We start from the raw sequence: 24,382 nt of genomic DNA, 5'->3' as shown, positions 1-24,382 counted from the left end.
TGCCTTCTCGTCAATGCTAGTTCTTATGTATCTTGAGCCTAAAAGCAGTCATAAAACAATCCTCAAGCATTTAATGGCAACACCTATCCTAGTTTGCATCTTTATGTATTTGCAATATGGCTAACAGCTTCCCAGGTAGCACTAGTGGTAACCCACCTGCGAATGCAAAGTGACTTGAGATGTAGGTTTGATCCTTGGGTCAGGAAGGTCCCCTGGAGAAGAAAATGGCAACCCACTCCAGTATTCTTGCCTGGAGTATCATGGACAGTGGGGACTGGCTAGCTATGCAGAATCGAACACAACTGAAGCAACTTAGCAACCCTGCTTATTTAACTTATATTCAGAGTAAAGAACTGAAGTGAAGTGAAGTCGCTCAGTCGTGTCCGACTCTTGTGATTCCATGGACTGGAGCCTGGAGCCTGGTAGGCTACAGTCCATGGAATTCTTCAGGCAAATATACTGGAGTGGGTTGCCATTTCCTGCTCCAGGGGATCTTCCCGACCCAGGGATCGAACCCAGGTCTCCTGCATTGCAGGCAGACACTTTACTGTCTAATGCTGGGCTGGAAGAAGCACAAGCTGGAATCAAGATTGCTGGGAGAAATATCAATAACCTCAGATATGCAGATGACACCACCCTAATAGCAGAAAGTGAAGAGGTACTAAAGAGCCCCTTGATGAAAGTGAAAGAGGAGAGTTAAAAAGTTGGCTTAAAGCTCAACATTCAGAAAACTAAGATCATAGCATCTGGTCCCATCACTTCATGGGAAATAGATGGGGAAACGGTGGAAACAGTGTCAGACTTTATTTTTGGGGGGCTCCAAAATCACTGCAGACGGTGATTGCAGCCATGAAATTAAAAGACGCTTACTCCTTAGAAGGAAAGTTATGACCAACCTAGATAGCATACTAGATAGCAGAGACATTACTTTGCCAACAAAGGTCCGTCTAGTCAAGGCTATGGTTTTTCCAGTGGTCATGTATGGATGTGAGAGTTGGACTGTAAAGAAAGCTGAGCGCTGAAGAATTGATGCTTTTGAACTGTGGTGTTGGAGAAGACTCTTGAGAGTCCCTTGGACTGCAAGGAGATCCAACCAGTCCATTCTAAAGGAGACCAGTCCTGGGTGTTCATTGGAAGGACTGATGCTGAAGCTGAAACTCCAATACTTTGGCCACCTCATATGAGAAGAATTGACTCATTGGAAAAGACTCTGATGCTGGGAGGGATTGGGGACAGGAGGAGAAGGGGACGACAGGATGAGATGGCTGGATGGCATCACCGACTCGATGGACATGAGTTTGAGTAAACTCCGGGAGTTGGTGATGGACAGGGAGGCCTGGCGTACTGTGATTCATGGGGTCGCAAAGAGTCGGACACGACTGAGCAACTGAACTGAATATTTTACAGAGGAGAAAACTGCCTGGGACTGAAGCAGCCCCAGGGTCCGCCTCAGGAGCTGTCATGAGAGAGCTGGGAATAGGATTCGCGTATTTCACACCCAAGAAAGGCAGGAATAGGGATGCAGGACTTCAGCATCCTACTGCCCAGCTTCAGGACCCCGGTCAGAGGAGAAGGGGCGGGGCGGTCCAGGGACCGGAAGTCAGGAGGCCGACTTCCGTAAATTTGACCGACGTTCTTTACAGCCAATCAGCTGTGGGAGGCGAGCCTGTACCAAAGGTGAGGCCTCATTTTGGTGAGGAGGGCCGGACGCCCGTGGGCCGGGGCCTGAAAGGAGGCGGTGGGCGGGGATTCACGAGCGGTGTGTGTGCTGACCAAAGGGCGGTGGGATCAACCTCTTGGGGGCGGGCTCTGGCGGGCGCGGTGACGACGCAAGGGTTGGCGCGTCGCGGCGGCCGAGGCGGCGGGGCCTGAGGACGCGGCGCCCGCCAGCGCGGCTGAGGGACAGGTCCGCGGCGTGGGGTCGAGGGTGCGGAGCGGACTTGGTCCGAGGCTGCCGGGGGAGGGGCTCCTGGGAGACTTAGTAGGGGGTACTTTTGGGGATCCGTGGGATGACTGGACGGGAGAAGGATCTGGGCCGGGGCCTGTGAGGGGCGTGGTGGCCTCTGGGACGCTGGAGCCGGGACGTTAAGGGTTGGGGGAATCTTGGCGGCGTGTCTGAAGGAAGCCGTAGGGGTCTGCCTTGGAGCTTGTGAGAAGGTTGGAGGCGAAGGATCATGGAGGAGACTCAGATGTGGCCTTTTGCGGGGTTCCGTTGTGGGTGTGGAGCTTGGGGCGGGGGCCTTTGAAACTTGAAAGAGATGTCTTCGAGGAAGGGGAAGGAGGAAGTTAACTTTGCTAGCACGGCGGAGGTCAGAGGGAGCAAGAATGGGTTAGGGCCTTGGAGGAGCTTGGAAGCCATTGTCCAGTTCCTGGTGAGATTCAGGAAGGCGGGGGCAAGAGATGGGGTAAGCCCAGCGCTGCAGAGGGTTTTAGTGACCAGCCGAGGAGGGGAGGGCATGTAGGGGCAGTGGGTAAGGAAGAGGAGGGGTTAAGCTTGCTGAGGGACAGGGAGATGGGAGTGTGTCGTAAATCTGGCAGAGAATCAGGGTGTCCCAGGGTTTGGGGGTGTGAAGAGTGTGGGAGAACTTATAGGAATTTGGGGGCTATGGATGAGATTGGGAGAAGCCTAGAAGGAAGAGGCAGAAAAAGACTGGGGTGTTGTGTGCAGGACCGCAGATCTATGGCTCCTGGGAGTTACGGGGGTGTAAGTGGCACAAGCCGGGCTAACACTGACCCCTGGGGCAGTGTGGTATGGAAATGAGATGATACATGAAAGCGCCTTGCCCACCAAATGCAAGTGCCTTCTACAGGGAAGGTGGAATTTCAGCATGGTGGATCTGAAACCTATTTGGGGGATGCTGATCGAGCTTTTGACCCAGAAGTAATGACTGGCATCTCAGTCCTTTTCTGTTTCTCTGTCTCCTCCAGGGTCACAGCGAGAGGACTCCGTGAGGTACTATTCCCGGACCACTGACCAGGTTTGTACTGGGGTGGAACACGCTGGAAGGCAGACCGGCCACCATGTCAACATTCAGACAGGAGGATGTGGAAGACCACTATGAGATGGGAGAGGAGCTGGGAAGGTGAGCAGTCCCCTCTGATGGGGCCCCGAGGAGCGGGGAGACCCGACCTACTGTGGGATCTTCTGGGGTATATCCTCTCCTCCTGTCCTTTCTCCTGCTCTCCCCAGGCAGGGATGAGTCAGTATCATGTGCTGTGGAATGAGTTTGGGCTTTGGAGGGAGCCAGTCTGGGCCTGGAATTCTTGTTCCGACATCCCCTGTGCACTTCCTTTGGGAATAAACATGATCGAGTCCAAACAGCACCTAAGACAGTGCCTGGCCTATGGCATGAGAGCAGTAGATGTTGGTAAAGGTCTGTCTGTGTCTTTAAACCTCTCTTGTGGGAGGCAGTGGAGCCTCCCGGGCCTCCTGTCCGGGCCCACACCCTGGCCCATTGTTAGCATTCTTGTGGGAAAGAGCAGAGGTTTCCCAATCCAGCCAGGCAGCTGATTTCCTGCCAGGCCAGGCCTGGGAGCGTCCCCTGGGAGCTCTCCCGCCTCAGACCTGCCAGCTACCATCCTTTTTTCTGCGGAGCCTCAACCCTTATTTGGTGAGTTTGTTGCTGGCTGGCCTTCCCGGAGCTGCCTTGGCCGGCCCCATGATGTCACCAGAAGGGAATGTAAATAACTGAGCCATTCATCAGGCTTTTGCTGAGAGAGCCTGTGGGGCTCATTTGGGATTCTGAAGTCCCTCCTTTAGGAATTTCCTCTGGTAGAGCAGCAGGGAATGCAGGCCATCTCCCCCACCCCCACGGAAATCTCAGACTCTATTATTGAAAATGTTAGGGCCTTCTGCTGAGAGTAGCAGGCCAATAGTCAGTAAAACTTTAACCCACCAATTTCACTCCTAGGAGTTAATTCTGTGGGTATAGCATATACGTAGACCTAAGATTTAGGGATGGGGAGAATCACTGTAAGGACTTGATGTGAGCAGAAGATGGGGCCTTTTCAGTGACCGTCACAGCACCACTGCTTTGTCAACAGAATATTATGCAGCCATTAAAAAGAGCATGGCAACTTGTATAAAGCAAGCCATGTAGGAATTTTATTGAAATTCTCTAGTAGCTGTCAACTTTAATAATTTTATTATAATGTGTTTTATTTAACCTGTTAGGTCAAACTGTTACCATTTTGGTTGTCATTCATTATAAAAATTATTATTATTATTTAAAAAATATTTATTTATTTGGCTGCTCCAGGTCTTAGTTGCAGCACTCGGGATTTTTTTAGTTGTGGCATGCAAGATCTAGTTCCCTGAGCAGAGATGGAACCCAGGCCCCCTGGATTGTGAGCGTGGAGTCCTGGCCACCGGACCACCAGGGAAGTTCCCATAAAATTTTTCAATGAAATAGTTTACTACGTGTTTTTGATGTGAAGCCTTTTAATTCTGGTGTGTCTTGTATGCTCACAGCACACCTCAGTTTGAATGGGTTGGACAGCTTCCGTGTGGCCAGTGGCTGTCATTATGGACAGCATTGCCCTATGTAATGATCCAGAACATTCTTAGAGACACACAGGTGAAGGATTAATGCCGTGGAACACTGTGCATACTGTGCTGCAACTGTAGAACTTGTAGATGTTGTTTGGCCATCTGACTCCTGGGCTGTTTTTTGTTACACTCCCATTCATCTGTGAAAGGCTCTACCAGGCAGGACCATTATCATCCCCATTTTGTGGATGAAGAAACTGAGGCTCAGAACAGGAAATCAGCTTGCCCAAGGCCATGTAGACTGAAGGTGGCCAGGCAGGACTCAGGCCTTGAGACTAAGCCCTGCTGATCACAAAGCGCAGGTGTGCTGGAGCCAGAAGTGGGCGTCTGGCTTCTGCTTTGAGTTAAGCCCAGCCGAGTTTCCTTGTCCTGGGAGTCATGGGCTGAATAAAATGGGAGTGAGTATTTTTGTGTGGATGTGTATGGAGGGTTCTCCTAAGTCAACCAACCTGGGCAATCTTGGGAGATAAATTAGTCTGCGGTTGGTCAGTGTGGACGCCAGCGTGGTTTCTGTGTCACGGAGTGTGTCTGCATTCGTCAACCTCAGGCTGCTGGAGGCTTGATGTCAAGGATCAAGGTGCTGCAGGCTTGGCTTGTCTGAGGCTTTCTCATTGGTATGTGATGCCCCCTTCTCCCCGTGGCTTCATGTGGTCTCCCTCTGCGCGTGTCTGTGTCCTGACCTCCTCCCTTACAAGGACACCTAACCCTGTTGGGTTAAGATCCACCCCAGTGACCTCGGGCTCCCTGGTGGCTCTGTGGTAAAGAATGCGCCTGCCAATGCTGGAGATGCAGGTTTGATCCCTGGGTTGGGAAGATTCCCTGGAGGAGGAAATGGCAACCCACTCCATTATTGCCTGGAGAATCTCATGGACAAGAGGAGCCTGGCAGGCTACAGTCCATGGGGTCGCAGCGAGTCAGACACAGCTGTGCACCAGTGACCTCATTTTTACTAAATTACCTCTTCAAAGGCCCTAAATCACAGTAGTCAGATTTGGGGGTCCTAGGGATTAGGATTTTTCGGGACGCAATTAAGCATTAATAGTGTCTTGGTTTCCCTTCCCATGAACTCTTTTTTTTTTTTTTTTTAAAGAAAATATATTATTTATTTGGCTCTGCCAGGTCTTAGTTACAGTTGCAGCACGTGGGATCCTTGATCCTCATTGCAGCATGTGGGATCTAGTTCTTAGACCAGGGCTCCCTGCATCGGGAGTGCAGAGTCGTAGCCACTAGACGACCAGGTAAGTTTCACCTCCCCCCTGCCATGAACTCTTTGTTAGTTTTTTGATTCATCTTGGAGTAAAACTAGAGGGGAAGAAACCCTTGTATTTGAGAATTAGGCCACACATTCAGGCCTAGAGTGTTCCCAATAGGCAGCAAACACTCGGCATTCGATGTCATTACTGTCGGAGTGTCATTGTGAGGTGGGAGGTGGACCTGGAGGAATTTGCTTGGTTGATGTAGGCAGAGGGGAGAAGGAAAGACATTTCAGGAGTGAGAAGTGTTAGCTAAGATGTTGACGGGGGCAGGAGCACAACATACCCAGGGGACCATTGTGGTGGATTTAAGGGACTGAGGGGAGGCCTGATCAGGGACACGACATTTCTCATCTGACTGTGCTCTTGGCTTTTAGACTAGTGTATGAGTTTCCTGTTGCTGCTGTAACAAATTACCACAATTTAGTGGCTGAGAAGAATACCCATGTTTTACGTCAAGGTCTGGGAGTCTGGAGTCTAAAATGAATCTGCTGGGTTGGTCCCTCCGGAGGCTCCTGCCTCTTCCAGCTTCTAGAGGCGCCGCATCCCTGGCTCCTGGCCCCTCCCTCCATCCTCACAGGCAACAGCACATCTTCTTCCGTCTCTCTCTGCCTCTGACCCTCCTGCCTCCCTCTTATGAGAACCCTGTGATGACACTGGGACCACTGGGGAGTCCAGGGTCGTCCCCATCTCAGGGGCCTTAATTCTGTCTTCAGAGCCCCTCTGCCCAGTGAGGTGACACGCCCATAGGTCCCGGGGATTCAGACGTGGACCATTATTTAGCTCACCTTGATTGGAGATCATTTGCACTTCCCACCTGCCTATGTTGACCTTGCCTGCCCGAGTGGGCATAGAGCATGTCTGCAGCAGCCGCTGTGGCGCCTTTGTGCCTTGATGCTCACGCACACAGCGGCTTTAGATGCTTGCCAGCTGCAGCTGGTACAGAGTGTCCTAGTAAGGTCCGCTTACTGGGTCCCTTGGCTTTTCTGAAGACCCCGCTGGCTGGGCAAAGACACCTTCACTCATCTGTCTCTTGTTCTGCCTGTCCTGTCTGTGCTATCACCAACTGAAGAGATCCCCCTGTCCCCAGGGCCCATCTCTGCCACTCCTTCCTCTACACACTGGGTCCCGTTTCTCTGAGTTGTCACATAGTCACCTTGTCCCCTTTCTCTTGACCCTTGGTGGGACCTGGTTGAGGTCTGTTGTGTGCCTTCTGTCTTAGACTTAGTCTCTACTTTCGCGTGACCCATAGCCAGTGGGCCACGTCCAGCCCTCGCCTAGTGCAGTATGGTCCACTCAAGAATGTAGGATGATTTTTTACTTTTTTAAAGGGTTGTAAAAACAAACACAAATTGTGACAGAGACCATATGGCCTGTAAAGCTTAAAATAATTAATCCTCTGGCCTTTTTCACTCAATTCCTGAGTGAAAGCAAGTTAATGTAGCTAAGTTCCTAGACAGCAAAAGAATTTGGACATTGGACAGCTCCCTGAAGGACAGTAAATAGTTTCTCTCTTTCTCTTCAAATAACAGTTGTCTTGAGATATAATTGACACACCATACTGTTTATTAAACTGTACAACTTAATGATCTTCCATATATTCACAGTTTTACAGCCATCACCATTAAATAATCTTAGAATGTTTTCATCATCCCAAAAGGAGCTCCATCCCCCTGGTCAGTCACCCTCATCGCCTCCTCAGCCCCTGACAACCAGAAACCCACTCTCTGGCCTGTTCTAGGTGTTTCCCATCAGTGGATTATACACTGAGTGTCCTTCTGCATCTGTTTCTCTCACTGGGCATCATATTCTCGGGGTCCATCCACATTGTAGCAAGTGTCAGGGCTTCACCCCTTTTCAGGACTGAGTAATGCTCCCGTGTGTGGAGGGACCACATTTTGTGTATGCTGTATCCCCTGATCGCCATTTGTCTCTACCTTATGACTGCTGTGAATGATGGTGCTGTGAACATTTGTGTACAAGTTTTTGTAGAGTGGAATTCCTAGGTCTGAAGGTAACTCCATTTTTAAGGTTTTAAGGAACCTCCAGACAGTTTTCGCCACAGCTTCCCCATCTGGCTTTCCCATTAGCCGTGCACCAGGGTTCCAGTTTCTCCACATCCTCCCTCCTCTCTTGTGGAAACTTGTGTACTTCTTTCACTCTGAAGCTCTTTTGAACTCAGTGGCTTTTTATATTTTCTTGGATTTTAAACTGTGATGAAATGTGCTGTGAAAAGTTGAATCATATAGAATCATAGCAAATATTAATAAAAAGAAAAATCCCCTCTTCACTGCCCTCAGTCCCACTCTTCAGAGATATCTGCTGCTCACAGCCGGGCATGTGTCCTTCAGACCTCTTACCTGTGGCAACCCCTTACATGGCAACATACCTTATGTGTGGTATAACATGTACCTTTATTTTTTTTGATTAATTAACTAATTTTTGTCTGAGCTGGGTCTTTGTTGCTGTTCAGGGTCTCTTTAGTTGTGGTGAGTTGGGGCTACTCTCTAATTGTGGTGCATAGGCTTCTCATTGCAGTGGCTTCTTTTGTTAAGGAGCACTGGCTCTAGGGCACCTGGGCTCAGTAGTTGTGGCACTTGGGCTTAGTTGCCCCGTGGCATGTGGGATCTTCCTGGACCAGTAATTGAACCTGTGACCCCTGTATTGACAGGATTCTCAACCACTGGACCATCAGGGAAATCCTGTACCTTTCTGTTGTACCCAAAATAACCTCATTCCTTGTGTTCCTCTGCTGCTGTCTTCGCTGAGCAGGTCTTCATGGGGGTCTGGCCTCTCAGTGCCTAAAGAATCATCTTTCAAGACTGCAAAAAATTCCACCTGACTTACCGTGATAGGGTTCAGCTTCATTTTGGTAAACATGGAACCATGTTGGTTCTTTCACTGCTGCAGACACTCTGGGCAGCCACTGTGTTCAGTGCCAGTTTGCACTCACGTGGAGCACCGCTGCCAGGGGTGCATTCTTGAGGTGGTTGGGACGCACTGTCCTGGGAAGTGGCCCAGGTCCCCAGAGTCCTGCGTCTCTCTCAGCACCTGCTTCCTCCTCCCCTCCCCTCTGTCCCTGCAGCGGACAGTTTGCGATTGTGCGGAAGTGCCGGCAGAAGGGTACTGGGAAGGAGTATGCAGCCAAGTTCATCAAGAAGCGCCGCCTCTCGTCCAGCCGCCGGGGAGTGAGCCGAGAGGAGATCGAGCGGGAGGTGAATATCCTGCGGGAGATCCGGCACCCCAACATCATCACACTGCATGACATCTTTGAGAACAGGACGGACGTGGTGCTCATCCTCGAGCTGGTCTCAGGTGGTGAGCTCTTCGACTTCCTGGCCGAGAAGGAGTCACTGACCGAGGATGAGGCCACCCAGTTCCTCAAGCAGATCCTGGACGGTGTCCACTATCTGCACTCCAAGCGCATCGCCCATTTCGACCTCAAGGTAGTCCACTGGGCCCACAACACAGAGTTGGGGAGGAGCCTGGCCAGCGTGGGTGAGGACAGGGCTGAGAGGGTCCACCTCCCTTCTCCCATGGTGTCGTTGCTGGGGGCATTGAGGAGATGGATGGCTCTGGGCTGGACCTGTGGAGGGGAGTCAGCCCACACACACCCCACACACTGGGTCGGGCCAGTGCTGTTCCCTGAGACATGGGGCCAGCAGCCTCAGAGGCCCCTGTCCATCCCCCTGCCTTTCTCCCCAAACCAGCCAGAAAACATCATGCTCCTGGACAAGAATGTGCCCAACCCACGGATCAAGCTCATTGACTTTGGAATCGCCCATAAGATCGAGGCAGGGAACGAGTTCAAGAACATCTTTGGGACCCCGGAGTTCGTGGGTGAGGAACGGGTGGGCCTGGGGGCACTGGAGCATTTCCAGCTGGCTTAGGGGGAGGCAGGCCCCCCAGGCCTCAGGTTTCCCATCGTGCCCTAGTGCTGGGCACCGAGGACTCAAGGCCTGGGGCGATCACCACCTTGGCTTTCCCTGCCAAGAGCCAGCCAGGTCTGTGGGCTCTGCTACTCCCCTGGGCCATGTCCAGGGTGCCCCCTTGGGCACATCCGGCACCTGACCCTGTCTCCCTGTCTCTGCAGCTCCTGAAATTGTCAACTATGAGCCCCTGGGTCTGGAGGCAGACATGTGGTGAGTGAGGGTGGTGGACCCAGGGCTGCCCTTGTTGCTTCTCCTCAGGGAAGCCTCCTTTTGTGCCCGGGAGCTGCCGGGTCACAGCCGCGGGTTGGGATGCAGTCCCTCCTCCTGGTCTTGGAGCCATGGGGCAGGGGCAACACAGTCTATTGCCTTAGGACAGGGGTTGCTGATCTATCCAGGCCTGTGAGCTAGGAAGGGTTCTCAGGTCTTCGAAGGGTTGTCAAAAACAGATGAGTATGTGACAGAGACTGTAGCCCGAGCCTGAAACACTCACTGTCTCACCCTTTACATTAATAGAAAGAGTTTGCCAGGTCTGCACTCAGCCACAGAGGCCTCAAGAGGCTCCACATCTGCATGGCCTGTGGTGCCTTTGTGCTCTGTCTACCCTGCCCGTACCCCGGCCACTTTGAGTCTGGACAGGCCACCATGGCCAGAGGTGCCTCAGTGTTCAGTCCTGAGACCCTTGGAGCAGAAGGTGGGACTTGGTGGGGGCTCTTTAGACCCTGGAGGGAGAGGGTCCCTGGGGCTGACAGGCCTGCCCCCCACCTGGCTAGACAGTCTTGGACTCTGGGGGTTGGGGTGCTAAGCCTGCAGCTGAGCTGACCCCATCTCTTCTGTATGTTTTCCTCCAGGAGCATTGGCGTCATCACCTACATCCTGTGAGTACCTGCCCTCCCGGGGCTTTGCTGGGTCAGGAGGAGGGTCGGGAGGCTTCTGTGCAGGGGTCACAAGTGGAATGCAGGACCCTCAGTGCGCTGACTTGTTGCAGTGCTCACGGCCTCTGGATGGATGAATAACTGCATGAGTGTGTGCAGGATAGAGTATGTTCAGGAGAGTTCCAAAGGCAGGGCCTTACTATGAGAAGTAACCACGTGAGGCTCTGGGCTGGGACTGTTGTCCCCTAGTCCTTGGGCTGTCAACTCCTCAGTGTGGTGGATTCAATCACAGGCCTTTGGAGATGGACTCAGCCTCCAGCCCCTCCCCTTCCTGGAGGTTGGAGGCAGGATGAAAGTTCCATCCCTGTGACCCCACTGCTCTCCTCAACTGGCACCCCTCTCCTTAGGGCCTTTCCACAGACACCTCATTGGTACCAATTCAGGTGTGGCTGGAAGGGGCTTGCCATGAGCAAGAAAAGACACTTCTTTTATCTCTATTCTCTGGAGTTGTTTTAGGAAATGAAACAAAGACCAAATTTTATAGCAGTAGATGCTCCTGCCTTGGGTTTTAGGAAGTTTTAGGGTTTTGTGTGCCTGCAGTTGGGAGTGAAAACCAGCTATACATATCTCTCACCTAAAAAGTCATAGCATCACATACCCAGATCCATGCCGGGTGGTGGTGTGGCCTCAGCACAGCACACTGGAAAGACACCTGATGTCTGCAGTGTTGGCCAGGAACCCCCAGCACTGCCCCCCCAGCCCCAGTTAACCATTTTGCCTCTAACTACTAAGGGCTTCAGGGAAGGGGCTTTGAGACCAAGCCTCTAAGACTAAGTCTATGGGGATACTTTGAGGTTCTGCAGAGATTTTGCTGACTCATTTCAGCACCCCTTACTTGCTGGGCAGTGGATTTTCCCTGCCTCTGGTTGGTGGCTGGGTGCATTTATGCAGGGTGACTGGGGGCCTGGCATCTGCCTCCCTCCCCATCTGCCCCCTCCATGGGCACAGCGGAGCTGGGTGGTGGCCTGGGCAGCAGCCTGGTCGTGGAGTGACCGCACACTTGTCTGGCCCCCCTGAGCCTGGTGTCTGTCTCCTAGGCTGAGTGGCGCGTCCCCGTTCCTGGGTGAAACTAAGCAGGAGACCCTGACCAACATCTCGGCTGTGAACTACGACTTTGACGAGGAGTACTTCAGCAACACCAGCGAGCTGGCGAAGGACTTCATCCGCCGTCTGCTTGTCAAAGACCCCAAGTAGGAGCACTGGGCCGGGCAGGGTGGGCCAGGCAAGTCCCCCAGAATGGGCGCTGTGGCCGAGGACAAGTAATGTGTCCATCTGAGATGCCACTCCCGTACCTGGAAGTTGGCCGTGGCTCCTGTTCTGGGCGGAGATAGCACAGGGAGGCCTAGGCTGGCCCTCTTACGAAGCTGCTTCTTACAAAGCTTTTCATTTGTTGCCAGTGTTTAGGATAGGAGGTTTCATATAAAATTCTAAATTACTGTTTGGTTTTTTCCCTAGAAAAAGCTAAATATGCTGGCAACACAGACCTTTCATTCACCCAGAGTTGCTCCCATGGGCTAGTCCTCCCCAGGCTCCTCCTCTGGGTGTCTGAGTTATGAGACCCCAACATTAGGTGTCAATGCTGTTAGCAGACAACATGGAAACCCTGGAGTCCATGTCATCCCCAAGCCCCTTGATGGGCTCCCTGTGGCCAGCCAGGCAGAGTGGGAGACCTTAATTGTGCCTGTACTGGCACGGTTGTTTCAGAAACTTGCTGCTGGGCTGCACAGCGACTTCAGGGACCAGGTTTCAGGGTGGTGGCCCAGGGGAGGTGCCCTGAGTCAGCCGTAGGTCAGCTCTGAGAACCAGAGCTGCAGCCGGGAGAGCGTGGACCACCCCTTCCTGCTCTGTGTGGGGAGGACGGTGAAGGCGGCACTCACGCAACTAACCAGTTCTGGGGGCTCTTCCAGGAGGAGAATGACCATCGCCCAGAGCCTGGAGCACTCCTGGATCAAGGTGAGGTGGTGGGGCTGCCCCCACATGGTCATGGTCATTGGGACCAGCCCTCAGCATGGGCGAGGGTCCCCACAGGAGTGGGCCTAGGTGCTGTGGGCACAGGGTGTATGTCAGTGTTGTGTCGGAGTTGTCTCATTGAACTGTTGGCTGGAGTCCATGGCCCCCTCTGCACACAGCAGGGTGCCCTCCCCAGAACTTCTCATAAAGGGATCACCTCCAGGCTGAGGTCAGGCTTGGCAGCCTCAGTCAAGGGTCAGTGAATACTTCTGGCTCTCTGGTCTCTGGTGTGACCATGTGGTCTGCCATCAAGTCTCAGCTCAACCATCAGAGCGGGAAAGCGCCAGGACCACGTGTACTTAGATGGGCAGGGCCGTGGGCCCGGGGGCTGCCCTGAGGCCCTAGTCCAAGGCTCCCTTTCCTCCGCTCCTCTCCCCCTGCAGGCCATCCGGCGGAGGAATGTGCGGCGGGAGGATAGCGGCCGGAAGCCAGAGCGGCGGCGCCTGAAGACGGCACGCCTCAAGGAGTACACCATCAAGTCGCACTCGAGCATGCCCCCCAACAACACCTACATCAACTTCGAGCGCTTCTCCAAAGTGCTGGAGGAGGTGGCAGCGGCCGAGGAGGGCCTGCGCGGGCTGGAGCACAGCCGACGCCTGTTCCATGAGGACCTTGAGGCGCTGACGGCCATCTACGAGGAGAAGGAGGCCTGGTACCGTGAGGAGAACGAGAGCCTAGGCCAGGACCTGCGGCGGCTGCGCCAGGAGCTGCACAAGACGGAGGCGCTGCAGCGGCAGGCACAGGAGGAGGCCAAGGGGGCCCTGCTCGGGGCCAGTGGGCTCAAGCGCCGCTTTAGCCGCCTGGAGAACCGCTACGAGGCGCTGGCCAAGCAGGTGGCCTCCGAGATGCGGTTCGTGCAGGATCTGGTACGCGCCATGGAGCAGGAGAAGCTGCAGGAGGGGGAGTGCAGCCTCCGCTAGGGCCGCCCAGGGTGCGGCATCCTCGGCCGTGTCAGGCCCCATCGCCCTGATGTGGCCCCACAGTGCCCAGGAGCTGGAGGCCAGATGCGGTCCGTGGGGCCCAGGAATCCACGGCCCAGGGAGGGCTTGGCCCGGCTCTGCCCCAGAGGCCTTCTCTGCACCGCCCTACTGCCCCCAGCCCAGCCCCTCCCTCCTTCCTGCGGCTCCACTCCGGGAGCATCCAGGGCAGCATCACCTCAGGACCTGTGCGAGGGGGCGGCACATCCACGATGGAACTGGCCACAGTGGACACACACGCCTCACACCTGCCCAGGGTTGGGCTGGCAGCCTTCACGTTCAGAGCCTGGCCAGCAGCCTCAGGCTCTCCATTTGGGCCAAGTGTGTGGAATCTTGGTGCAGGGGCATGGGGGCTGTCTGTGAATGTCCTGGGGCTCAGAACTGAGGGGGAGCCTCTGCTCGACACCATGGCTCCTCCACTCTGGAGAAGAGAAACTGCTCCTCCAGAGTCAGTGGTGGAAGGGCCTCTGATCCAGATCCTCCAGCCCCTCTCAGTGCAGGGTCAGTGGTGGAAGGGCCTCTGATCCACATCCCCCAGCCCCTCTCAGTGCCCCCAGCCCTCGAGGAGATGTCAGTCTGGGGGTTGTATTGCGGGGGGTGGTGGTGGCAGGGCACAGGGCCCGGGTGCGGTAAAGGAAGTATCTGCAAGGCTGAATCTCTTTTTGCCAAGGCAGGCCTCCCGTGGGAAAGGGGATGAAGAGCCTTGGAATCTCTCCTTTCCAGCTCCCTGACAATGCTTAGAGCCTTCAGCAGGGTCCCAACCCTGCCTCATCCCCATCCCCATCCCATCATACTCCCTTCTCCAGTGCTACCCTTGGGCCAGCAGCTCTCTAGTGGACGCCCTGGAGTAACTGCTAGGGGCCCTTGTTACCAGCGTCCCCTACCTGGAGAGCCCCAGGGTCCCTTACAGCCTGCCCCACCTTGCTGCACTCCGTGCAGCTGCTGGAGAAGGTGCCCTAAGTGGTCTCCGTGGCAGTGCTGCTTTGTGCCACTAGGTGCTGCCCTGCAGCGCGGTCCAGAGAATGTGCCCTAAGAACCAGGCTTCAGCAAAACCTGGGTTCCAGCTGTGGCCATGCTGAGCTCCAGCGGCGTTCCCTGCTGCCGTTTTGTTAATCCAGGGACCCTTATGCAGCCCCCCGCCCTTAGTCCGAGAGGAGTCCTCATAACAGAGGCCAGCCAAGGACATATGCTGGGAGGAATGTGTGGGCAGGTGGGTGGCACTCCAGCCGTGGCCCTGGCAGGGCTCAGGCTACAACACCCTGCGGGGCTGAGGAGGACACTGGAGCCTGGCTGTGGGGCTGGCAAAAAGGGGCAGGGCGGGCCCACTCTGCCCCTCACAAGCACCGTTGTGTGACACACACAGCTCTGAGCATGTTCCTGCTGCCAGCCTCAAGGAAATAAAATGAACTTCCATGGCTCCTGCTCTTCTCTGGCTGGGATGGGGGTGGCCTGCCTGGCAGTTAGCTGGCACCACGGCCTCTGTTGCCTCTTGTGTCTTCTTTTCTCTGTCGCTGCGGGCCCTCACGGCCCAGGGGGTCTTGGAGGCTGCCCCTATCTTGGGGCTCAGCTGGGGACGTCTCTGAAGAGCTGGAGGCATCCAGGCGACGAGTTGGCTTGGAGGGGTTTTCTGTCCCTCTGCTCCTCCTGAGACGCTGTCAGGTCACATGGGCCCCCTGCCTGCTCTGGGCGTGCCTGAAGGAGGTGTCTTTGCCATTCCTGCCCCCAGTCGCCCAGCCTCTGGGTCTGGAATGTGGTTCCGAAGAGGGTCCCTCTGACCCGCTTCTTCCCAGTGGCCTGGTCAGCATTCTGTTCCCTCGTTCCTTGCATCTCGCTATTCCCCGTTTTAAACCAATTTTAGAAAAATTGAGAAGACTCTAAAATTCATTTTTCTTTTTTTATTTGGGGGTGTTCCTTTTTTTGTGGCCATGAAGCACAGCATGGGAGATCTTAGTTCCCCAGCCAGGATCGGACCCATGTGCCCTGCAGTGGAAGCATGGGACCCTAACCATTGGACCACCAGGAAATTACCTGTCTTTTTGGTCAACAACTTCCACTTTCAGAGTCTCAGTAGATTTCAGCCTGTGGCGTGGTCGAACCCACTCAGGTTTTTCCAGTCGGTCTGTGATTGTCCTCCACGGCTGGCGCCTGGTGGTGGCCCTTTGAGACAGGACTCTGAACAGCACATCCCCCTGTGATTCATTGCAAAATGCAGTCAGCCTGTGGCAGGAAAGGGCGCCCAGTGTGGGTGACTGTGTGAGATCACCAAGCCATTGTCCAGGTGCCACCTGGAAAAGAAATAGGCTTCCATGCAGTGCTGGAGGGCCTCCAGACCCCAAGAGGGGTGAGCCAGAGGCCCCCTGAAGGCTCCGGGACACCAGTGAGTAGCATTCAGCTAGCCAACCTTTATGCAGTTAGGCTGTGTCAGGGAGATAACAGGAGGCAAAGGAGGGGCCTCACTCTCCCAGTCTTTCTGATTAAGGCTTCCGGGTAGAAACCACAGCCCCCTTTGGACTCACACTTGCCCTTCAAAAATCCAGAGCACTTCTGTGCTGAGGGCAAATTCCCCAGTGTCTTCAGGGTCCTTGCTCTGAGATGACCTCTGCCCCCTGACCCAGGTCATCTCGAGTTGCTTTCTCAATCTGTCAGCTAAGGGCACAGGGAACCACTGTGTGTTCACAAAGCACCTGCCAGTCTCTGTCCCCCACAATCATTTACTAATAGTGTTGACGCTTGGCAGAACCTGCAGGCTAACATGCTGTGATTCACCTTGTCTGGCAGGCAGGCCCCCAAGGAGCCCCCGCTCCTGCTCCCTACTCCCTTAAGAACAGGCTGGCCTGGCAGTTTCTGACGACAGAATGCTGTGGAGGTGCTGGAGGTCACATCGGTGGGTAGGCTGCACAGACTGACTTCAGCTGACTTCATTGCTGGCTTTGACGTGGTGAGATTTGTCCACATGTTGGACAGGCCCATGTGGCAAGTAACAGCCAGCAGGCAGTGAAGCCCACCAACCATGTGAGGGGTCCTAGCCGTGGGTCCTTCCCCAGTCCAGCCTTTGAATAAAGCCCAGCCTGGGCTGGCACCTGGATTGCAGCCTCCTGAGGGACCCTCAGCAGAGGACCCAGGTAGGCCAATCAAGACTCCCGGCCCACAACTGTGAGATGACAACACATGTTTTAAGGTGCTGGGTGTGTGGTAGCAGACTTGCACTGATGAAGGCGCACAGCAGCCACCCCCGCCCCACCCCCACTGGTTCACTGAGCGACTCAACTCTCACTTCCCCTCTTTCAGAACCCCTTCCCTCTGCCATGCCCTCAGCCCCTTTCAGGAGTGTGATTGGAGGGGCAGTGCAAGTTAGTGCTGAGTGCTACAAGGAGCATGGGCCTCCCAGTAGGTCTGCAGAACCAGGGCTCCCTGTGCCTGGCTTTGTCTTCTTGCCTGCTTTTTGAGGGGCTTCCCTGGTGGCTCAGTGGTAAAGAATCTGCCTGCAATGCAGGAGAAGAGACATGGGTTCGATCCCTGGGTTGGGAAGATCCCCTGGAGGAGGAGTGACAACCCACTCCAGTTTTCTTGCCTGGAGAATCCCATGGACAGAGGAGCGTGGTGGACTAGTCCATAGTATTGAACTGAAGAGACTTAGCACACACCCATGCTGCTGCTTGAGTGGGGCGGGGTGGGGGTGGGTAGGGGATGGGGAGTATGAACCATGGGAGCCATGAGTCCCGTCCCACCAGCTGGTGGTGTCAGGATGGACCTGCCCAGCGGTTGGTTCATACGTGTGAAGCTTGTTGCAAGGAAGCCATTGAAAGCCCGTGTTTATCTCAGAGCTAAGCTTGTGCAGAGGATGGCGAGTGAGGGAGGCTGGAGTTCTGCTGCTGGCTGCACCCTGAAACTGCAGAGATCCCCCTTACTGCCTACCGCACCATGATGCCGACAGCTGCTCCCACCAGGCACTAGGAGGTGGGGGCGGGAACTCCTAGACCCTGCGGAAATGAATTAAATCAGAGCAACTCAAGAGTCCACGAGAACTCAGGCCAGCCGAGTGGTCCCCAGGCAGGTCAAATTCTCCAAGTAGATGTCATGACACCAGCTGCAGAGAGAGATGGTGGCGGGCACAGGGGTCATGATCATGACTCTAGAGCCACACCAGGAGAGGGTCTGGGAGGGCTCCAATTTGGGGCGTTAGAGACCAAGCTTTATTTGATTGAAGTCACGAAAGTCAGAGAAGGTCAATATCATTGCCCCTTAGATTCCAGTTGATCTGATGGTTCAGCTCTCAAGAGGGGTTTAAATTTCGCCAAACAGCTCAAGAGGGTGCTTCAGGGGATTTCCCTGGTGGTCCAGTGGTTAGGGTCCTGCACTTCCCTGCAAAGGGCACAGGTTCAATCACTGGTCAGAGAACTAAGATCGTGTATGCTGTAAGGTGCCCCCCCCCCAAAAAAAAAAGGTAAAAATGTGAATAAGAAAGTGCTTCAGGCTAATCTTTAGCATTACTACCAGAACTGAGGTGTCTCTCCAACTGATCTTTGCCACTGTTGCTTCTCTTGCCTGATAAACAGTCTTTCGTCTCTGCATTCTTTTGTTTCCTAAGGGACAGTGTTAGTCACTCAGTCATGTTCGACTCTTTGCCACCCCAGGGACTGTAACCCACTATATTCCTCTGTCCATGGGATTCTCTAGTCAAGAATACTGGGGTGGCAGTATTTCCTTCTTTAGGGGATCTTCTGGACCCAGGGATCAAACCCAGGTCTCTCCCTTTTTGGGTGGATTCTTTACTGTCTGAGCCACCAGAGAAGCCCTTTGTTTCTTTAAGCTCATTAATTATAGAGACCTGTTCTGGGATGCACACCATGGCCAGGCTTAGAGCCCAAAATGACTAAGACCAGAAATGGCTTCTCTCATGTCAAGAAAGCAGTGCCTGGTTCTGTTTCTTCAGCCCCCCTATCCTATCTGCTTCTGTCAGCTCGTTCAGGCTGGGGGCATGTATCACTGGGGCTATTTCCAGCCCTGGGCTGAGCTTTCTCACTGTTCCCTGAATCTGGGCCATGGCTTCCATCTTTCGGGGGAGGGTTGACAGCTGGCCCTGTAGAGAAGTTCTCCAAAGGTCAGGAAGCCTCCTGGCACTACCAAAGGCCAGCAGAGAAGGGTCAGGAGGGGCTGGAGCTAGGGGAAGACCAGGGAGGGGTGGGGGTCTTGGAGCCCCCTTGAGGGGAGATGATTTCAAGGCCATCCCAGGACAAGGACTTGGCACAGGGGGATCCAGCAATGTCCTGTGGTTGCCCACCCCATCCATGTACCTTCCTGCCTACCTGTTGGGCAGGGAGCTGAGGCAATGTGGACTCGCCAGGGTGGTGGGGTGGGTAGGGTTCAGACCCTGGTGTGGACCAGGTGGGGCGTGGACAGAACTGTGGGTTGTGGCTGGGCTGCTCACCTGGGGGCTCCTGGGTGAGTGACTTCTTTTTCTCCTTTCTTTGTTTTGCCATGTGGCTTGTGGGATCTTAGCTCACCAGCCAGGGATTGAACTTGGGGCCACAGCAATGAGAGTGTGGAGTCCTAACCACTGGACCGCCAGGGAATTCCCAGTGACTTGTGTTTTAACCCCCTCCTTGTAGCCTGCTGGAGAGAGCAAGGGCCCCACTGAGGGGTCAAGAGTGGTTAGACGCAGGACGTCTGACACAGGCAGAGGAGTGGATGGTTCCTTATTAGTCATGTGGACTCACAGCTCCGGGAAGAAGGATGCCGCAGGCCCCTGGGGTACTTGGGGCGCACTCAAGCAGGGTGAAGCCAGGGCTGTGTGGGGCAGGCTTTAGTGATGAGAGGACTAGGTGGGAGGGTGTTGCTGACTTGCTTGAATAATTCTGAGGGCTGGCGGGGCAGTGACAGCAGGAGCCCATCCGGTCTCTTGGTCCCTTGAGAAGGTGGGCGTTGGGCCAGTGGACCTCATCTGGGGTGGCTGGGGCCCTCCCGGTTTTCCTAGTGCATGAGATTGGGCCTTTTTTTTTGCCACATAGCATGTGGGGTCTTAGTTTCCTGACCAGGGATGGAATCCTCGCTCTCTCTGCGTAGAAGCGTGGAGTCTTAACCCCTGGAGTACCAGGGAAGTCCCAGATTGGGCCTTAACTGAGGCTGCCCACCAGCATCTCCATTAACCACATGCCATTTGCAAAATGAGTCAGCTGGGCCTAGGTTCACGTGGCCCCTGACCTGGCTCTTGGCAGGCAGGGCTCCTCTGTGTGCGCCAGCTTTGTCCTTGGAGACAGTGGTGCCCAGAGTCGGGGCAAGGTATGGAGGAAGGGGTGTGTCGGGGCCCAGCACACCCTGGGCACCCCCTCACTAAGTGGGTGGTGTTAGATTGGGAGGCTTGGCCCAGGTGCCACCAGCCCATGCTGGGTGCTGCCCACCTCTCAGGGGGCAGAGGGCTGTCCTTTCATGCCACCTGCCCTGGCCCAGTGGCTGCACGCCCACAGCTGCTGTGCTCCTGACCATACTTGGGCAAGAGGCGGCAGCCACTATTAATAACCGACGCGCCTGCCCAGGGCACAGGGTGGCCTATAAAGCCAGCCCCACCAGCATCAGGAGGCTCCTTCAGCCCCCGAGACCTTTAGCCCCCCCGTTGTACAGAGAGAAAAAGAAAAGTAAGTACTGAAACCATCCCCCTGTCCCTCTGCCCAGCCCCACTCGGTGGCCCGAAAAGTGAGACACAGAACCATGGTGAAAGACATACCCCACGCAAAGGACGTGTGAACACAGCCTCGCCTCGGGGCACTTCACCGCCGGGCTGGAAGAGGGGGCAAGGGAGAGGGAGGGGAGGAGCAGGGGGCTGGGCCTTCTCCTGGACTCTCCTTGTCCTGAGGGGGCAGAGCCGGGGGCCCCTCCCTGGCCAGTTGACCCCAGAATGCCTGGGTCCTGCAGTTACGGCTGAGGTGCTGTCTCCCCTCAGGGAGCCCAGGGCTTCCCCCCCTCACCCCACCCCTAACTCCCCAGTGTCCTCCACCTCACCCCCTGCGTGCTTGTGTTAGTCGTTCAGTCGTGTCTGACTTTGCAACCCCATGGACTGTGGCCTGCCAGGCTCCCCTGTCCATGGGATTCTCCAGGCAAGAATACTGGAATAGATAGCCATTCCCTTCTCCAGGGGATCTTCCCGACCCAGGAATCGAACCTGGGTCTCCTGTGTTGCAGGCACTAGGGAAGCCAGTGGTTGAACCCCACCCCCTGGGGTTTTGTATTTTTGAGGGTCCCCAAACAGGAGGACTTACAGGTGGGCCGTTTATATGATGGCAAGTTGCTTCTGCACCCTCCGCCGCTCCCTCCCCTCCCTGGTTTTTTGAAGGCCGAGAGAAGCTTAAACTGGAAGAGATGGCCATGAGGGCATGTCTTAGAGGCAGCACCAGGCTCCCTCCAGAGCGCGCTGGGTGGACTTGGAGGGCGCTCCTGGGCGACCGCGGAGGGCCTGTGACTGCCTGTCTCTCCCAGTCAGCCTGCTCCTCCCTTAGGCACTGGCTGTCCCCCCACCCCAGGGTGTGCCCCAAGGACGCCCCTCAGCGTCCTGGCAGACAGGATGCCTGAGGTGGGGGCCACCTTCAGAGGCAGCTCTGACCCTGCGGGGACTCAGGTGGGGCGGGCAGAGTTACTGCTGATTAAGAGGGCCGGCTGAGTGCTACTTGATGTGGGTGGCAAGTGCTTGGGGTGGGGGCGTCCTGAAATAGAACGAGGAAGGTGGGGGCCAGGGAGAGGGCTCTGCAGCCTCGCCTCCCCCACCTCCTGGGCCTCTGCTGCTGTCTTCCTCCTCCCAGGGCTGTTAGGATATTCAGGAAGGGTCCCCCCGGGCAGAGCTCTGGTGGGGTGACCGGCCAGAGGCTTGCCTGAGGACGCTCTGCATGGAAGGTCACCCGCCCATCTGTATGTCTGCGGTGGGCTGGGGTGGGACAGGGTATCCCCAGAGGGACTTCCTAATCAGGGTGGCCTCAGGGGAGACAGATTCCAGTGAGGGGCCCCCGGAATCTCTCCCATCCCCCTCAACCCCCAGCAATCCTGAGAACACACCTTTTCCCCCCCTTGGAGGTGAGCTGCCTGGCGCCTGGGGCCCTGTAGGGATCCAAGAAGTGGGGTGGCAGGCAGGCCAGGCCAGGTTCCTGGGGGTGGGGGTGACTTGGCCCAGGAGGGTGTCAGCCACCAGATGAAGGGCTCGTGGGTGTGAGTGCGTCATGTGGGTGTGCGTCAGGGTCTGTCCCATCCTGGGTGCTTAGCCTGGTCTACACAGTGAGTCCCACTAGGGGCGCCCCAAGTCGGGAGTAGAGTTTTGAGCCAGTTCTCTGCCTTTAGTCCAGCTTGGCTCCCCTTGGCTCTGCTGACATTCAGGCCAGATGGGTCTTGGTTGTGGGGCGTCCTGGGCACTGGGGGGCTTGGAGTAGCCTCCCTGGCCCCACACCCTTGATGCCAGGAGCCTCCAGTGTAACAACCACACATCCCTAGTGTCCAGTGTCACATTGCCCAGTGTCCCCTGGGCAGGGGGCAGCATCGCCCCCAGTTGAGAAGCCCCAACCTGAGGTTGTTCTTGGCCTTGGGCGTTCCAGGAAGGTGGGGTGCTTATCACTGGGTGCCCCAGGGGTGATTTTAGGGGACATGGGGGCAGGCCTTTTTAGTGTTTTTAGTAATGTGTTTCATTCTAACGCATGTCAGGACATGCAGGCTTTCCCAACCACAGCAAGGTCATAAGGTTTCCCTTCAAGTGAATTTAGTTAAAACCAATAAAATAAGCGAGATTCGTAAAGAGAACTAATTACATACTGTAGTACTGGTAGCGGAGTCTGCTCCAGCCCCATGATGGGGGCAGGAGGAGAATGAATGGCCACAGAAGGGACCTCAGAGGGAGGCAGTGGGGGCACCAGGAACTGGGAGGGGCTCCTCCGGGCCTGGGGCTGGGGGGCCTGATGGTGATGGGTCCTGCAGGACTGTGGGTACAGCCATGTCCCAGGCCCATCTGCCTGGCCTGGAACCCTGTCTCCTGGGGCCAAGGGACTCCACCCCTGGGAGCCTCAGTTTCCTCATCTGGAAATCAAGAATAGGTTATTCTGGTTGCCAGAGCACAGGAGAGCTCTCCCAGACTCCCCAAGCACCAGACAGGTGTCCCACAGGTGGGTGTACCCACTCTATGGCTGGCCAGGCTAGGGGCGGGCCTTGGGCTCCTCGTCATGGAGGGTAGCAAGACCTGCCACAGACCCAGCAGCAGTGGGCTTCCCAAGCCCAGGACAGGAGGTGAGGCCCAGGGGGCACATTACATGCCCAGGGGCTCTCTCCAGGATGGGCTGAGGCAGCTGGGTTCCAGGGCTGCCCACTCACGCTCCAGGCTGCCTGGTCTTGGGGCCTCCCATCCTAGGGCCTGGCTCTGCCTGGCCCTGCCTGGCACTGCCTAGAGACTGCCTGGCACTGACACAGGGGGCACTTGGTGGACACGGGAGGGGCGTGTTGGGTTATTCTTGGTGCTCTATCTGGGGAAGGCACAAGTTAGCCTGGCCTGGAGCCTTCCTGTGGTGGGGCTGATCCGCTGGACCCGTCAGACGGTTGTAGAAGGATTGAGAGATTCTTCCAGGGGTTCGAGTGGGAGGGCCATCTGGGGCAAGTGTGAGCAGCCTGGTATGCTTCCCCGGCTGGAGAAGGCCCTGGGTGGGCATTTCCAGACTGGAGTTCAAATCTGAACTCTGCTGATCGACCATGGGGAGGTCCCTTCCCTCTATGAGCCCTAGGGAAGTGGGTCATAGGATAACCCACCCTCTCCAGGTGGCTGGCCCCCATTAGGGGGCAAACTCTCAGTTTGCCTGGACCCGAGCTTTCCCAGTGTGGTGAACCCTCAGTGTTGAAACATGGAAAGTTCTGTGCACGCTGGGTCAAGATGGTCCCCCGCCCTGCCTCTACTGTTTTCATAATGACCAAAGTGTCTAGTGACCGGGCAGGGCTCAGGCTGCCCCGGAGCCACCTCTCCCGTGTCCTGGTCCCATCCTGGGCTATTTTGGGCCTGGTGACCGGTGGATCAGCGTCGCTGTGCTCCGTGCCTGTGGCAAAGGGCAGGACTTGGCAGGCCTGCTGAAACTCACTCCTGGCCCTGCCCCAGCTCCCTCCTGCCCTCCAGGACACAGTGACCGCTCCCTGGGGCCCTCTACCCCAGCCCTTGCATGCACTGCCGTGTGTGCAGCCACTGCAGGAGGTAACTGATTCCAGCTGTGCAGACTTGAGGGTCTGCTACAGCCACTCAGCTGGGCCACGTGGCGTGAAAGAAGCCATAGCTGATGCACACGTGAATAGGCATGACTGAAGGCCAGTGAAGCCTTGTTTATAGATGCTGAAATTTGAATACATGTAATATATGTGTGTCACGAAATTTAATTTTTCTCTTAAATTTTTTTTCCCACAACCATTTAAAAATGTGAAGCCATTCTCAGCTTGAAGGATGTGCAAAAACCTACAGTGGGCTGGCTTGGACCCAGGGGCCATCCTTTGCTGACCCAAGTACTTACACACCCAGTAACTCTAACCCATTACACTGAGCACCTGATTTATTAGCAGGACAGTTACGTGCTGTTAGCGAGTTATGAGTATTAATGCATTTTTAAAAATCTTGTTCAATCACTAAGTCATGTCCGACTCTCTACAACTCCATGGACTGCAGCATGCCAGGCTTCCCTTCTCCCAGAAGGGAATCCTTCACTATCTCCAAGAGTTTGCTCAAACTCATGTC

General features: G+C 55.4%; 1 protein-coding gene across 3 annotated transcripts; it reads left to right on the top strand.

The window, feature by feature from the left end:
• Positions 1–1,762: 1,762 nt before the first annotated feature.
• Positions 1,763–15,070, top strand: DAPK3 (death associated protein kinase 3). 3 transcript variants are annotated; one of them, XM_006042534.4, is made up of 9 exons: positions 1,763–1,906; positions 2,929–3,083; positions 8,888–9,248; positions 9,513–9,642; positions 9,896–9,944; positions 10,583–10,609; positions 11,704–11,856; positions 12,574–12,619; positions 13,060–15,070. In XM_006042534.4, the coding sequence occupies exons 2-9, from the start codon at positions 3,022–3,024 to the stop codon at positions 13,594–13,596; spliced, it is 1,365 nt and encodes a 454-aa protein (XP_006042596.1). In that variant the 5' UTR covers positions 1,763–1,906; positions 2,929–3,021; the 3' UTR covers positions 13,597–15,070. The 3 variants fall into 3 exon arrangements, with proteins under 3 accessions (XP_006042596.1, XP_044803880.1, XP_044803879.1); XM_044947945.2 differs by having other exon boundaries at positions 1,904–1,927; XM_044947944.2 differs by lacking the exon at positions 1,763–1,906 and adding an exon at positions 5,097–5,163 and having other exon boundaries at positions 2,964–3,083.
• The last annotated feature ends 9,312 nt before the right edge of the window (positions 15,071–24,382 follow it).

Source organism: Bubalus bubalis, chromosome 9 (genome assembly GCF_019923935.1).
Source record: "Bubalus bubalis isolate 160015118507 breed Murrah chromosome 9, NDDB_SH_1, whole genome shotgun sequence".
Taxonomy (NCBI): Eukaryota; Metazoa; Chordata; class Mammalia; order Artiodactyla; family Bovidae; genus Bubalus; species Bubalus bubalis.
Note: the sequence above shows the minus strand (reverse complement) of the source record. Positions and strands in the feature narration are given on the sequence as shown.